At 47.8% G+C, this 15,335-nt stretch overlaps 1 protein-coding gene across 2 annotated transcripts in view; it reads left to right on the top strand.

The window, feature by feature from the left end:
• Window positions 1-15,335, top strand: part of COL13A1 (collagen type XIII alpha 1 chain) — a gene marked incomplete at its 3' end in the record, with an annotated part of 88,464 nt that overhangs the window by 3,803 nt on the left and 69,326 nt on the right. For both annotated transcript variants that reach the window (XM_082286452.1, XM_082286451.1), the window contains exon 2: window positions 3,985-4,062. In XM_082286452.1, the coding sequence (XP_082142578.1) occupies window positions 3,985-4,062 (78 nt within the window). The remainder of the gene's footprint in view (window positions 1-3,984; window positions 4,063-15,335) is intronic.

The raw sequence follows: 15,335 nt of genomic DNA, 5'->3' as shown, positions 1-15,335 counted from the left end.
AAATGTGTATGTGTGATGCAGCAACAGGTAATCCTGTGCACCCTGGGGGAAGATCAGCTGCCCCTCAGCCTTCTCAGGGGTTTGTGTTGAACGTATTTGTTGTGGCTCTAGTGAATCTGAAGGGATTCTGGAATGTGCATGTGAATGGGGAGGGAGCATTGATCCTCACTGCTTTCCCAATAGTCTCATTTCCCTGGAACTCTTTCCTTACTTATGCAAGCAAAGGAGGGACACCACAAAACTCCCTTTCCCTCCTGACTTGAAGCTTTTCCCCCCCCTTCCTATTATTTCATGTCTCAAAGCACACTGCACAATTGTTTCCTAGGGTCTGCAGGCTTGCTCTAAGCATCCCCTGCCTACATCTTTAGCTTAGTGGGTTTTGCCCCACAATCAGATAATTTTTTCCTTTCAACTTCTCTGGTAGCTAAGTCCCATTTCCCTTCAGCTGCTTGCAATCCCTGTACCTAGGTGGTGTTATTTCCAAGCTTTTCGCTCCATCTGGGAGGACTGCTGCTTGCTTTTGCTCTGTGCCACATGGTCCCATGATCCCAGGAACTGGGCCTTTAAGAAAAAACAGGGAAATTGGAGGTAAAACAATAAGAGTTAACCACCCACCCTTGAAACCCTCCTGATGCTTGTAATAGATTATCTATTTAAGATGTGTTTCTCTTAGCTGTTGGAGATAGTGGTGGGAAATGATTTCACCTCCCCCGGTGACTGCAAACAACTGGGAATGCTAAAGAGCTATTAATCTGCCCCCTTTGAAGAAATGCCCTCCTTCTCACCTAATTTCAAGTGCCCATCCAAAATAGACAGACACTTGCAAGGTTTAGGAGACCACAGCCACGGTCTTTTAATGTCAAAAGTGGTCTTGTTGTTGCTGCTCAGTCCACCCATGTCAGCCCTGTCCTGTCACGATTGTGGTGAGTTAACAAAACCCATGGGAAAAGCCCGTGATGACTTTACTGTCCATTCCCAGCACGTGTTTCAGCACGACCCTCTTGGAGACAGGGGATTTTCCCTTTCCTGGCACTCAGCAATGGCTCCCTAAATACACAGAGGTGCAGGCGGAGGTGGTCAGCTGTGGCTCCAGTGCTGGCAACGGCTTTTTTCAGCCACTTTCCGTGGTTTAGAGGGAAGATGTGGCTTTTATGTCACTGGATAATGTGACAGATGAGAGCAAGCCGGCTCTGCTGACAAAGCAGTCCCCTCCATAGGAAGTGTTTTCAGCCTTTCTGGAAGGCAAGAGGTAGCCTATTGCTGCTCTTGATGTTACATGCTCCAGGTAATACCGAAGGTGACAAAGCAAACCCCAGATCCCAGGAAGGCGATTGCAAGCACTAGATTCCCAGAGCCTACCTCCTTTTTAAATTTGCTTACAGAAGCCAACCTTGTCCTAAAATGGAATGGTTTTCTGTTGCCTGGGAATGAAAGTTTTCTCTTGGAAACATTTTTAAAGGGAAGTACATTTGGTTGGCTCTCCCAAGCAAAGCCAACTTCTTGTGTTGGACCAGGCAATATTTTGCACAGTGGTAATGAGAGAAGCAGAAAAGGCTGGGGGTTTTTGTTTCACCATTTCCACCCAAAGTTGAGCTGAGGTCTCCAAAAGCCAAGGATTCTTTTTTGTAGCAGTGTTTGTTTAATAGACTGTGCAGGAAACTGAACACCAGGCGCTCCTAAATTCCTGGTATGTTTTGCCTCCCACTAAAGGGATGCAATGCCATGGCACCATTGCCCTTTGCACTCTCCAGGGATGTGCAGAGCTCTTGGGCTTGAGGGATGCACAAGGGATGGGGGAGAATGCGCAAATGCTGGTAAGTGTCTGATGGCTGCATGGTTGTGGTGCACAGGGCTGTGCTCCCAGCCTGCCCAGCAGCACTCGCACCTCCCTCCTGAGGGGCCCCCATCCTTGAGAAGGCTATTTCAGTTGTCCCAGGTCTTTCCACTACCTTGACCCTGCAGATAAAGCCTCAGGGAAACGTTATCGGTCCTGTTCCGTTCTTGGTCATGCTGAAGTCCTGCTGGGTCATCACTTCCCTGTCCAGTTATGCTGCTCCTCTCTTTATATGCCTGCACAGCCACCCAGCCAAGGCTTCTTGGCAGCACACCCTAACTCGGCCATTCCCCCTTAGCCCCTCCTGTGCCTCTTGGTCACTTGGTGGGGCGGGGATCTGTTCCCTGTTTCCTTGCAGATTTGTGTCCTATAAAGGCCCCTGTTGCAGCCAGGGTCTTTGGACCCTTGTTGGCTAGGAAATGACTTTTTGCTCCTGCCTTTGCAAACCATCACCCTTTCCTCATCTGAGCCTCATTTCCAAACATGGGAACTCCACCCAAATGTGGCAGTCTTGTGTTGAGACATTTTGGTTGGCACATGTGTAGATGGGAATGGGGCCGTGTATATCCACATACCAGTGTGCATATCCAAATAAAGGGTCTGCTGTCCTACTTGTGCCTGTGTTTGACCACTAGCACAGTGAGAAGCCAGGCAGTGCTGCAGAGCAGAGCTGTGCCATCTGGGGGTGGCAGCTAGATGGGAATGTGTCCAAATGCAGAGATTCACATATCTCTGCTTTTAACTGAGAAGGTAAACACTGATGAAACACTCTATGGGAACTGGCAATTTTCCTTGCCTAAAACCCTCTCCTCATCCTGATACCAAATCAACTTGCTATCAGAACATTTCAGTCTACCATGCAAAATAAAGTTCTGAAAATATTAAATTTCTAGTCAGTCACAACAAGCGTTACTCTTTTGACTTGCAATGAGGAAGTCCTTTCAAAGTGAAAAAATGGAAACGTTCCAGCCAATTCTGCCTTCCTTCATCCCAGACGGAAACAAGTTGATTTACTTTTATCCTCTCTAAAATAATTTTTCCCAAAACGGATGCCTTCTTTCAGGAAGATGCTCAATTACTTGTGAAAATAAAGCAATTTCTATATGATCTTGGGCATGGTCCTCTGTTGTGCCCTACATAAGGCTATTTCTTTTAAAATGTTGGCCCACTTGTGAAGCAGTTCAAAATATAGGAAGGCGTAACTGGGATGGGAAGTTGAGCTTGGAGGTTAGGAGAGAAGAGGGAGTGACTCCGTAGCTCAGGAACCCCAGCAGCTCAGCCTTCTCAAATCATTAACCAAGTGTGGTTTGCAGGCATTAATGAATAACTTATTTGGGTTGATTTGCATTTTCTTCACTAAATTACAGTTGTTTCATAGAGTCTATGAGGGGTGGTGAGGATGCTACCCCTGAAGTACATTTTGCTCAGGACATGAGTTAATTTTATTGATGTTTTCAGCGAGGGAAGATGCAGTGGCCTCAGGTGGACTTTATTTGCCCTTCAAGAAATACACAGATGGGCCCAGAGAGCAGGAGACTGACATGCTGGCACCATTAGAAATCCAATTCATACAAAATGAACATTCTGAGAGAATTCCACCTTGTGGAAGCTCTTGATAGGTTTTGTTGTGTTCTGCCCTTGGGGAAAAATTAAGTGTCACAGCATCTGAAGATTTCAGGGGATGTTGTTGCTGTTTTCAGTTCATCTTCAGCCACAATCTTGCGGTGGGACCCTTCTGTCCATCCAGGTGTCTGCAAGAACATAAGGAGTCTGCTGCAGGGTGGAAGAGGACCTGCTTCAGATCCTTATTTTCTGTCCGCTGAGTGGGTCTTCTGAGAAATGCGGCTTTGTCACGAGGACACAGTCACCAATTTATTTGCCGCTGCTGGCTCTTGGTTTTGTAATGCCTGTCAGGAGGACCACATTTGGAGGCCATTATGAAATTCTCTCAGCCTGCTTTCAATCAAACCCTGCATTTCTAGTTAAAGGCTATGAACTTTATTGCAGTTCTTCGTTCCCAAACTGTTCTGCCCTGTGTCGCTCATCTCTACTTGGGCAGCATCCCCTCCCAGTTCCACTTTTTCAAGAATTTGAGGCTTTGGTTTCAATGGTATAAATTAATCCTTTTTCTGTTTTTCTTCTCCTGGCAGAAATTAAAGTTCCACTTGCCAAGACATCGAGAAGTTCGAGACACACACCAGCGATGCAACTGCCCGGCAGGTAGGGATGTGGGGCAGCTGGCGCTTTGGAAGGATCTTTTTTGTCTGCATCTCATTGAAGGAGGTTTTTAATATGGTCCCTGTGTGAATGCAGAGTTCTGTGTACTTGCATAACAGTGTGCTTGAGGTATAGGAAATTGATACAGAGATGTGTGCAACAAGTCTGGTATGTATGTAGATGTCAACATGTGACAGGAACAAGAGGAAGAGTGATAGACATCCAGGTAGATCTCTAGGTAGCCAGTAAAAAGAGAAGGATTGGTCTAGAGGGCGCCAGTGTTCCCTCTGATTCTAGATATCAGTTTTGAAGTGGGCAGAGAAGCTCTTCGGAAGTGCATCTTTCTTGGCTGGTTTTGGAAGGGTTGAGACATGTAGGTGAGATCCAGCACCAAAGCTGAATCTTGATGAGCCAAAATGCCTCTAGGGTGAGAAGATTTGAATTCCTTGGTGTTCTACAACTATCCGAGGCATCTTGCAGAATAACAGCCTTCTGCTAGAAGCAGCCATTTATGAGGGGCTTGAATGAAGTGGTCACTTGAGGTCCCACTCATATAACATACAGAAATATTACAGGATTGCATAATTACATTATGGTTTTAATCATGTTAGTGTCAAAAGGCTCTTTGAGACACATCTTCTGAAGTGGTTTCAATACAATAAGTGACAAATTGCTATGGAAAAAACACTTGTGAATGGCATTTCATTCCACAAGTATGAATCATTCGGCCTTCCTCATTGTCTTTTGATGCATTTGACTAGAAAAAAACATAGAAGTGCCAGCTACAACTCACATCCAAAGTTGAAGTTTTGGGAGAATATGAATTTGTATATTCAAACTGGGTGACTGAAACTGATTTTGCAAAGAAGGTGTCAGGGAAACTTATGTCTGGATGAGCGCATGAAAGTAGCATTTCTATTTTCAGTGGTTTCTCCTTTGGTTCTCTCTGCTGTCCAGTGTGAGATGTTTGACAGTTATCTGGTGATGTGTTTAACAAAGGGTATTTAAACATGGACAGCAGTTGGGATAATGATGGATAAAATTACAAAGGGGTTGTCTTTGCTGTAGGTCTCAAAATCATTGTATTTAGGCCTGTACAGACATAGGAGGTACAGTCTCTTGCCAGACTAAAATGGATTTGCCACGTAGTAGCTTGTAAAAGCAAGAGTTAAAGCTGTACAGGTTTGTGGTGGAAAAGAACTAAAATCCAGGATCCAGAACTGTAGAACATTGGAAAAAGCCTGATTTGACTAGTCCAGATCAGGACTGTTGGACTTTCTTTTTAGTCTCAGAAAGAAACAACAGGAGCAATTTTGGTTTAAATTTAAAAGATGGTACAAGTGAAATGTTTTCTAAGTATAATTTCTCAAAAGAACAGATAAAAACTGAGTTCAACTGGTTTTAAATATCAACATTTTCCCTTCAATGGAAACACAAATCACAGCCCTCCTCCATTTTTAACTTCTTGAGTGAACTTGACATATAAATGCCATAAAACCACAGGAGTGAATGTCCTCCTGGTGTTTCTGAGCCAGCTTGAAGAAGGAAACTTAGAACTCGAATGCAGAGCAGAGGAAAAAAGAGATTCACTCATTTTTGAGGCCATCTCAATGTCACGTCCTACACCAACATTTGTGTGATAGATGAATCGCCCAGTTATTTCAGCATTGAGATCATAATACTTGGTTACAGATACCCACATCCCTTGGGAAGCTTTGGCAGCAGTTTGTGATGAGTTTCTCATAACTCTTAGGTGCCTATTCACTCAATTAAGCTCACAGTACTGCTGAATAACAGCTTTGATTTAGGAGGACAATAACAATAAATGTCTCATAATTGTCTCATAAGGGTTGAGGCTTCCTTTTTACAAACTGTCAAACTTGCTTGTCTTCATCAAATATTCTATGGATACAGAAACTATATATAAAATTCTCCCCCACTCTGTCTACTAATCCATTGAGGGAAATGAAACCATACCAGTCTAAAGCTGATGTTGTGGCAGGTGAGGTTTTGATTCGCTTGGAGCAGTACGGAAACAAAGGTACCTTCAGCCAGCTGTTGTCTTGTCTTAGACCCTTTGCTCCAGGGTATTTCCCTTTGGTCTCCAGGCTGATGCAACTCTGGCCACCTGACCATGGTTCAACATGATCTCTCTTCCAGCTCAAGACCTTGGGAATCCTTTTCCTCTATGCATTTTTTCCCATGTGTTTAAAATGCCCCAAGGACCAGACAACATGACTTTTGCGGGAGACCAAGGTATTCAGAAGCGTCAAGATGTTGCAAGACTTGGCGCATGCCTGTTGCTTCTCACTGGCCCACTTCACTGCCTATAAACACATCGTGCTCCTCAGCAAAATAAATGTTTATCAGAAGTGACATTTGACTTCATCTCTGTGAGTCAGGTCCCTGCATGGCAGAGAATGGGAAAAGGAAGACAAGTTCACTTGCTGACCTGTTCAGTGCGGATGTGGAGGTCCAGGGCAGTGTCACCCACTGCCATAGAAGAGCTTCAGAACAGATGGGGTTGTGAACATAAATGGTTTGGAAAGGCTGGGGATAGGAGAAAAAGAAGATTGTGAAGTATGTGGCTGTGCTGTGACTATCTGAGAGCGTGTGATAAGGATTCTAGGAATAACATGGTCAGGAAGACAGCATAGCTGTATTTATAGCAGACGATAAGGAAATATAAGTTTCATTTAACTGGGAAGCGGCTACTTCAGATCACTTGGGCTGGGTGTGACTACCTGTGAGATGTTGCTCCTTGGCATTGTGTTTTTTGAGCTTAGAGGTCACAGTGGGCTTCTCCAGCAGTGTCTTGATGAGGACGACACAGCCCTCAAGTTTAACATAACCCATATCTGGGTTATCAATGACTTTGTTCCCTTCAATAGGTAACCTCTGTCATTCCTTCCATCCCCATTTACTGCTACATGCATCTGGGACAACTTTGTGCAGGTTGGAGAAGAGACCTGGGGAAGAGGTTGGGGAAAACTCAATGGCAGCAATGACTGTACCCAGCTATTCTCCAGCCCCAGCCCCTGTGCTGACATGGGGCCAAGTGTGGGCAGGGAGCTCAGCACAGGTTTTGGTCTGAGGTTGTTGCATGTGTGGATGTGACTTGGGGAATTTTTCTGGGACTGAGCAGATGCTTTTCCATATGGTGTGTGGATGTGGTCAGGAGCTACCTGAAGCTGGAGGATCCTCTTACAGCCAGCTGACCTCCCTTGATTTCCTCCACGTAGTAGAAAAACGCTGCAAGGGAAAAGCATTGTGTTTCAGGTTGACAGGGCAAAAAATGCTAAGCTTTCCTGGTCTAATCTTGATCCAGTTGCAGATCCAGACTGTGTCTGCCTGGGGAGCCTCAAACAGCCAGGGATTACACCACAATCCCTTCCCACACCTTTCCTGGCGGAGGTGGGCGCTTGTGTATTTTGTATATTGTGACTCTCTTTATTAGACCTTTCCCATCTTCCTCTCCTCAGCTCTGATTTTCACAGTCCCCACGTGGTTGTTTTTCACTCTGCTGGCTCTCTGCTCTGGTCTTCAATATCCCTTTAAAAAAAAAAAAGGCTGGCTGCTTTCCCTCTGCCTCCACAATGCTTGTTTTGGTCTGGTTTCTCCTTGGTCAGGTTGGGAGTCTGCAGTGCTGGAGGCGGTCAGCTGTGCTAGCAGGAAAGCAGCTCAGAGGGATGCTGAATGACTTTTGCATCCCTCGCTGTGGCAGCACTTGGGGGTAGGGGAGGGACCTGGGGTGCAGGAGGGGCAGCTCCCAGGGAGTGGTACTGGCAGTCAGAGGAAAGTTGCACAGCCCTGCCACAAACCAGTCTACCTTCTGCTGTTACAGGGGCTTGGAGGGTGGTGTGGTGCAGCTGCAATGATTTTGGCAGTGGCCAGGAACTTGGGTTTTCTCTGGAATGTCTTTGAGGCTTTGCAAAGGAATGTCCCCATGGCATTTCTTCTCATACAAAATTTCACCCACGTTTCCTATCTGCCCCACCATGGAGCACAAAGAAAGCTGCTTGGCCACCCTTCAGCTGCGATTGACTTTGCAGAAATACCAGCAGGCGATACTGCAACTCAAAATTGTTGCTGCTGTTCACCTTCTTGCAGGGAGGCCTGCGGGAGCCAAGGAGCAGCAGTGGCCCCAGTTGCGCCCAGGGGATGTGTGCCACATGGTACACACAACTCGGTCCAGACATTCTGCTTTCCCCCTTGGCTACACCTGTCCAGACCCCTTGGCATACTGGCTGCTGCTGGAGGAGGCAATGTAGGGCTGCAGTGGGGCGTTGGCTCCCACCCAGAATGTGTCACCCAGAGCCAGTGGGGCCAGCTGATGGGAAGTGGCAGGATTTCCCACACACTGACCTGTGCCCATCCCCACAGACAGTTGCAGAGGAAGGAAAATATGCTGGGAAAGGCAGGACCTGGCTTAGCAGATGAGGGGTTGATGGGGATGGCTGGAGCAAGGGGAGACTCCTGGGCAGTGTGGGCTGAGCCTTGGCCCTGCAGCAGACAGGCAGGTTGTTGTATCCAAGAGGATGCATCCGTTTCTAACTTGGGATTTGTATCTTCTCCCCAAACATCTATGTGGAGATGAGCCAAAAGGAGGAACAGTGCCCAAGTCCTGCCTTCTCCCCACATCCCAGCTGGGGTGCTCTATCTCTTGCCAGGTTGTTTTCATGGCTTTTATATTTTCTTGCTGTCGTGTTAAACGTGATCCTTTTTCAGCTTGCTGGGGCTTCTTGGACACATCATAGAATCATAGATTGGTTTGGGCTGGAAGGGACCTTAAAAGGTTATCTAGTTCCATGCCCCTGCCGTAGACAGGGACATCTTCCACTGTCCCAGATTGCTCCAAGCCCTGTCCAACCTGACCTTGAACACTTCCAGGGATGGGGCAGCCCCAGCTTCTCTGGGCAACCTGTGCCAGTGTCTTAATGCTGCTCAGGGGCTCCCATGAGATTAAAAACATGAACACACTGGTGAGCCCCGAGGGGTGAAGGAGGTGTTTGGGATCCCTGGTGTGGGGTGAGGGTGCGGAAAGGTCAGCTCCAGCTATTTAAACACCAGCAGTCACAAGCTGTGTCAGTGGCCCTGGCTCAGAGCCATGAGGAGGATGAGGTGGGAGGGTGCAATGGAACACCCTTGGCCCCTTGCATTGAACTGGTTGAAATGCTATGGTTTTGTATTTCACCTCTTTTGAGGACATTAAGTCAGCGTGGCTTTCTATGCTGACTGTGCAAAAGGTGTTTTCCACTTTGAAAGTGGCTCAACACAGCTTTTTGACAAGTGCTAGCAAAAATATTGGAAAAGAGGACTTCTGTCTCAAGCAGCTGCTCCTTGCCAAAAGTTTTGAGCTCTCTGAATTGTGTTTTCCCTTGGAAGGCTAAGCCCTTATGGCAGGGCTGGCCAGAGAGCTGGGATCTGGAGGGAGCAGTGCCTGGGCTGCTGTGGATGGGCGTCCGGCACCACTGCAGCCACAGCAGCACATTGCCGTGTCAGAAAATGGGATTCTCTGGCACGCCATCCCCATAGCACATCTGGAAGAAAAATTGCAGCATAATCATTGCTTAAATACTACCCTCCTTTTTTTCCCCTGCTTCGTAAGACATCTTCCTGGGAATTCTGTTATTCCCTGAAATTTAGATGTATTCCCCCATCCACATTTTTGGGCCCTCCAGAGTATATACACACTTCAGCCTGGAAAGTTGCTCATGCGCCCTGGGCTGCTGGCTGTATTTTGGGTTGGGGTTTGTTTGGTTTAGACATACTGTTGTTTCATTTGTTTTGAAGATGCAAACCACACAATGAATTCCATGGATTCTGTGAGCAGTTATGAATAAATGGGGATGAACAATTCAGGAAAAAACCAAACAAATAGTTTGTTTGGTCACTTAACTCTCTTTCTCTGAACATGTAGGCAGCTGTACTCTTAACTGCCTGGAGCAGCTTGAGGAGTCACCTCAGCCTTGGGTTTTGTCACCTGTACATTGCCACATGCATGGCTGAGGGACAGGAAGAGGGAGAAAGGATGTTCCTTATACCTCTAAGCATCAACTCATCCAGCTTAGTCTTCTAGGGAGTATTTAAGGAGTATTTAATTGATTTTAATTAACCTGCTGTTGTTGCCTCTGTGCAGATTAAGAGGGCTTGCATAAGCCATTAATACAGTTGTGAGCATGGCCTGCGCTGCAAAATGGTTGGAGGGCTTAGAGCATCCCTGTGATGCTACCATCCAACAGAGTTAGGATGGCAAATGCCTCGGCCTTTCCCTCTTTATCCAAAATATGCTTAGAAACAGCCAAAGCACTGAAAAAGGAAGGCACTCTGGTACAGTGATGGATGCAAGTGCTCTGAAGGAGGGTGGCCTGTTTATTTACAACCGTCTGCTTGTTCGTATGATTCTCCTTTGTGATGCTCAGGCCTTCCTCCTGTACACCTCAGGGCTCCCCACTTTGTCTTTCATATGCCTTCTTATTTTAAACGTTTTATTATTGGCTTTTTTATTTTAAACTGGCTGAAAGGTAGGAGGAATTTCCTCCAAAGACATGGAATTGCTACGGGACTTTTTCTCTGGAGGCTGAACTCTGCCCAAAGGTGCAAACAGGTGAACATTTATATTCAGGTGTGCATGAGTCCTGGTGACACAAGCATTAACTTTAATGGTGCTTGTATATTATGGCCCAAATGTTATATCCCAGCCCTGGATAAACCTTGGTTGTTTGATACAGCCATTCCCCATGCAAAACCAGGAATAAACTAACCTATTCCTTAGTATGGTGCAGAGAAAGACATTGAGGATTAAATGCATGGGAAAGAGATTTTGGAGCAGATACCCGCTGTGAAGTGCTCCAGCCAAAGCACAGACTGAGGCAGGAGAAGAGCATTGTGGCTGTGCTGATTTTTATCAGGCAATGGTCCCGATATGACCTTTACTGTCCATGTTGGAATAACAAATCCAGTGGCACATGGCACCCCACATGCAAACTAGGCCCCAACATGTTGCCTGTGGGGCAGCTGGGGGCGCATGTTGAGGGCTGCAGCGGGGAGCTTCTGCATATTTGACGGGTTTGTGTACAGATGTTTGGTAGAAGTGTTTACACCATTGCGTGCCTGTGCTTACAATGTATATGGTACATATGGGCATAAATCAGCGCCTTGACAAAGCAAGGCAAAAACATCCCAGCTGGCTGAGGAAACCCGAAGAGCACATTGCTCTGCTACTGTACGGCGACGGCTTTGATTCAGCACGAGCGTGCTACCGGGGTGGAGGATTTTTCCCAGGCCTGGGCTGTGTGCACATGGCCAGGCTGGTTTGCGTCAGCCGCTGACGCACGTCCGGGCCCCGCGACATGGGTCTCGTGTGTGCTGCCCATCCTGGCAGCTCTGCGGCGGCCGGAGGAATGAGGGTGAGTCGTACCGGCCGCCAGGCTCCATGGCAGGGCACGGCGCCCGGTGGCGGCCGAGCCCCTTGCGCAAAGCGTGGGTGCCCGCCAGCTGCCGAAGAGCACTGAAAATACCCGGGATGGGCCAAAGGGGATGTTGCAGGCGCCAAGTGGTTCACTCCGAAGCTGTTTGCAAGGGGACTTTGCTTCGGTGTCACTGTTAGATGCTGCCACGTGCTTAAGGACAATGGGGAGGTAAAAAGTGGGTTGCTGGCCTGGCCAATATCAGGATGGCTCTGTTTGGTGTCCCTGTGGTGGGGCAGAGAGGGTTTTTACAGTGGGATGTAGAGGCCCATGAGGAGCTGTCCTCTCCAAGGTTTCTGCTTTCGGTGTGGTAATACCCGATTCCCTCTTGGCTTTTCCGGGCATCTGCCCACACCTTTACCCTGTGGGGACCAAGGACCGGGCTGATCTGCCGGTGCACGAGGGTGTCCCAGGACACAGATCAACAGGAAGAGGGGAGGGGCGGCTTTCCTTCCCCCGATCGCCTTTCAGCCCCTGTGCCAGGCTGGGGCCTCAGGTACGCTGATGGTGCAGGGGCAGAGGCAGCCTTTAAAAGGGGAGAGGTTGCATCATGCAGGGTTGGGCGGGCCTCGGGAGGCAGAAACCTCATCTGTTAAACACATACCGCCCCCCCCTCCGCCGGGGAACATTCAATCCTCTCTTTGATGGACGTCCAAGAAAATACTTCTTCCACATCCTAAACTTGTTAGCACCAGTTAATCATCTTAACCTTCTTCCCCTCCAAACACACACTCCAATGAGTTTCCCATCGGTGGCAGCTGTTAAAGACGCAGCCATGCTTTTTGTGCCAGCCTTTGCAGGCGAGTCTATGGCCGTTAATTATTAAACCTCCTGGCTGTCCCCCAGGTGGGAGAGCAGCTACCCACATCTTGTGCTGAAGCCCCTTCCAAGTGACTGTCCGATGAGTCACTTTTAGGGTGGATGCACTTGATGCAGCTCTCCCCTTCCAGGAGCTGTACCAGGTCTGCATCCCTCTGTGCACTGCTTCTTTGACATTATGAATGCATTATGAAGCAGAAGCCCTGGAAAATACTTATTTGCATTAGAGTGATGCTCAAACATCCCAGATGAATGCTGCAGAATGCCAGCAGCATGACAGTCAGAGGGGCTGGAGAGATGTGCTCATGTGTGGGGTCTGTGCCATGCACCTGGTGAGAGCAGTGGGCTGTGACATGACACCTGGTAACTGGGCATCTGCCCTTCATTGCGTCTGGCTATGTCTCCCCTTTCCAATCTGGAAACCCCCACGTTGCCCATTGTGTGTCTTCAGTTTTCCCCTCAAAATAAGATTGTGTTTCAGATAGAAGAAAGGTGACTCCCTGATGCGTCTGTCCCCTCTGCAGTGCCCAAGGCTCTGGTGGGGTAGTGATGTGCCCTTTGATGCTATCCACCTCTTGCACATAAGGGATTGGGTGGCAGCCCGCTTGCATGGGCTCCCTGGACCAATTCAATCCCTCACTCCCCAAACCAGGGCTGGGATGATTCCTGTTCTGCTTGCCCATCCTGTTCTAGCCTGGCTGCTGAGACTCTGTCTGTTTTTTCCTCATGCGATGTCTTGGGTGAGCAGCATCGCAGACGGGCTGTGCAAGCAGGCGGTAATTAAACCAGCATATTTGCTGGGGGGGGCAGCTGATTAACAGCACATGGGGGGCTGAGACACACACGGGCAGTATCAATCCATTGCTTGCCTCACGCCTCTCCCTTAGGATGTCTGGTTTTTTCTTTTTGCTTTTCTTTTTTTCCCTTTCTTTCAAAGGGAAAATGAAGATTATATCAGCTGAACTGGAATCTGAACTGACAGAATTTTGTGCGAGGGACTTGTTTATTATGATTTGGTGTTGCTCCGGGCAGTGTGTGTGCCTCGCTGGGGACCACCCAGCTATCCCATCCACACCAGGCTACTCTTGCTGGGCAGCTCAACCAGCAGCAGGTAGAGGACCTTTTGGAAGGGGTCTTCCAGAGGCTGAACCTGGTACAGGAATGTGGCACTGGGTGGATGCAGCCAGATCCTGGTGGCTGCTCTTTTCTTGTCCTTCTCCTCTGTCATCTGCCGCTGCTGTCCAAGGGAGGAGATGTTGCTGGAGGCAACAGCAGCTGCTGGGAGTTGTGTGTTGGCCTCGTCCCTAACGGAGTTGAAGAACACAATGGGCTAGGATTTTTTTAATCTTTTTTTTGTTTAGTTTTAAAATATTAGCTCCTTATTAGAGCAATTTTGGCAGCAAAGAGGGAGTAGTTATGTCTCCCAAAACGGCAGTCCTTGCCTACAGATTAACTTCCCCTTAGACCCTACTATATACAAGTGCCACACGCGTGAAAGAGGGGTTGAAACCCCAAAAGCACTCACAGAGTTTATGGGTCTGTGGCACTGCCCTGGCCACACCGAGGGAGCCACATGTCAGCTCTCTGCTCAACAGGGAGTGGTGTACCTGGCTCTGACCCCTGTGAAACCCAGGGAGAAGCTGTGGTATTGTGGGGCTCTTTGCCATCCCCTGTGCAATGTGATTTAAAGTGGGCTTAAAGACAGAAGGAGAGGAGAGGGGTCAAGACAAGTGGTTTTTTTCTGAAAGGTGTAGCCTTGTGTTTTGTGTGGTGATCTCTTGCTTATGGATGACCTGAATGCTTATAGAAAATGTTTATTTTCTGGGGAAGCAGGTGGAGATGGGTGTTATCAGGTGTGGCTGTGAATATTTCTGTCTCTGAATTCCAAAGCCATCCTGGATAGATCTCCATGATCTGCTATTGCAGTAAACTGTATCTTAATAGGCAGGGTCCTGGAGTTTCTTGGGACAGTGATGGGAAGTGGCTCTCAGGCCCTTTAGGAAGGGAGGCTACAGATGTGACTCTTGGCTCGAGGGCTGGTGCGGGGCATGTGCTATCCCCAGCCCCACATGGTTTGGCATGCATTCAGCCATTCCCTCCTCCTCCACATGAGTTTTTCTATGTGCCTTTCCCATGCAGCAGACTGTTGCAGACCTTGGTTCTCATTCCTACTCTTTGCTCTCTTCTTTTCTAGGACAGTGAGGGTTTTCTGTTTTGCTAGAACTTGCCATTTTAGCAGTGGCTGAGGAGCCTCAACCTTTTTTTACCAGGTGTACCACATGCCTCATGTACTTTTGAGAAACTTCTCTCTAAATATAATGCCTTTTCCTCTCATGCCCTCAGGGCTTTTCCTTTTGTCTAGGAGGAAGAGCTTCAGAGTAACTGATGTCTAAGCTTGCTTGATTTTCCTCTAAGTTATTTTTTCTCTGCTCTGGGGAGAAGGGAAAGTATTTATTTTCTGTTTTCCTTGTGCTCTCTTTTGATTTTGAGATTATAATGGGATCTCTCACTACCTTAAAAAATAAGCACCTGTATGCCTAAATAAGAAAAATCTTGCCCTCTCAAACAAGATGGAGGTCCTGACAGAATTCAGAAGAATTCAAACTTATGAAATCAAATTTGTCATGTTGAGAAGATGAGAGAATACAGGTGCCTTTGAGACCATGCTCAGTGGGAGGCAGCAATTGGTTGGGGTTACTTCTTTGCCTTTCCAGTTCGATGGCTCTCTTCATAGTGTGTGCTGTGCATCTGGTGTTGGCACTGGGGGCAGCGGGGAAGGGATCTGCATGTTCAGTTCATTCTAGGTAAGGGAAGCCGTGAGTCCTTTATCCCTGTAAGCCAGCACAGGTTGTCTCCATATGTGCGTCCTGCCCCGGCCTGGCTCTGACCAGGCACGGGGGTAGCCAAGCTAAACCATCCTCTCCAGCTTGAGATGTGCTAAAAAGCATCAGCTAGAGTTGGCTGAATGAATACTCTCCTCTTCTGCTCCATAAAAC

This window comes from Coloeus monedula (assembly GCF_965178545.1).
Source record: "Coloeus monedula genome assembly, chromosome: 8".
NCBI lineage: Eukaryota > Metazoa > Chordata > Aves > Passeriformes > Corvidae > Coloeus > Coloeus monedula.
Note: the sequence above shows the minus strand (reverse complement) of the source record. Positions and strands in the feature narration are given on the sequence as shown.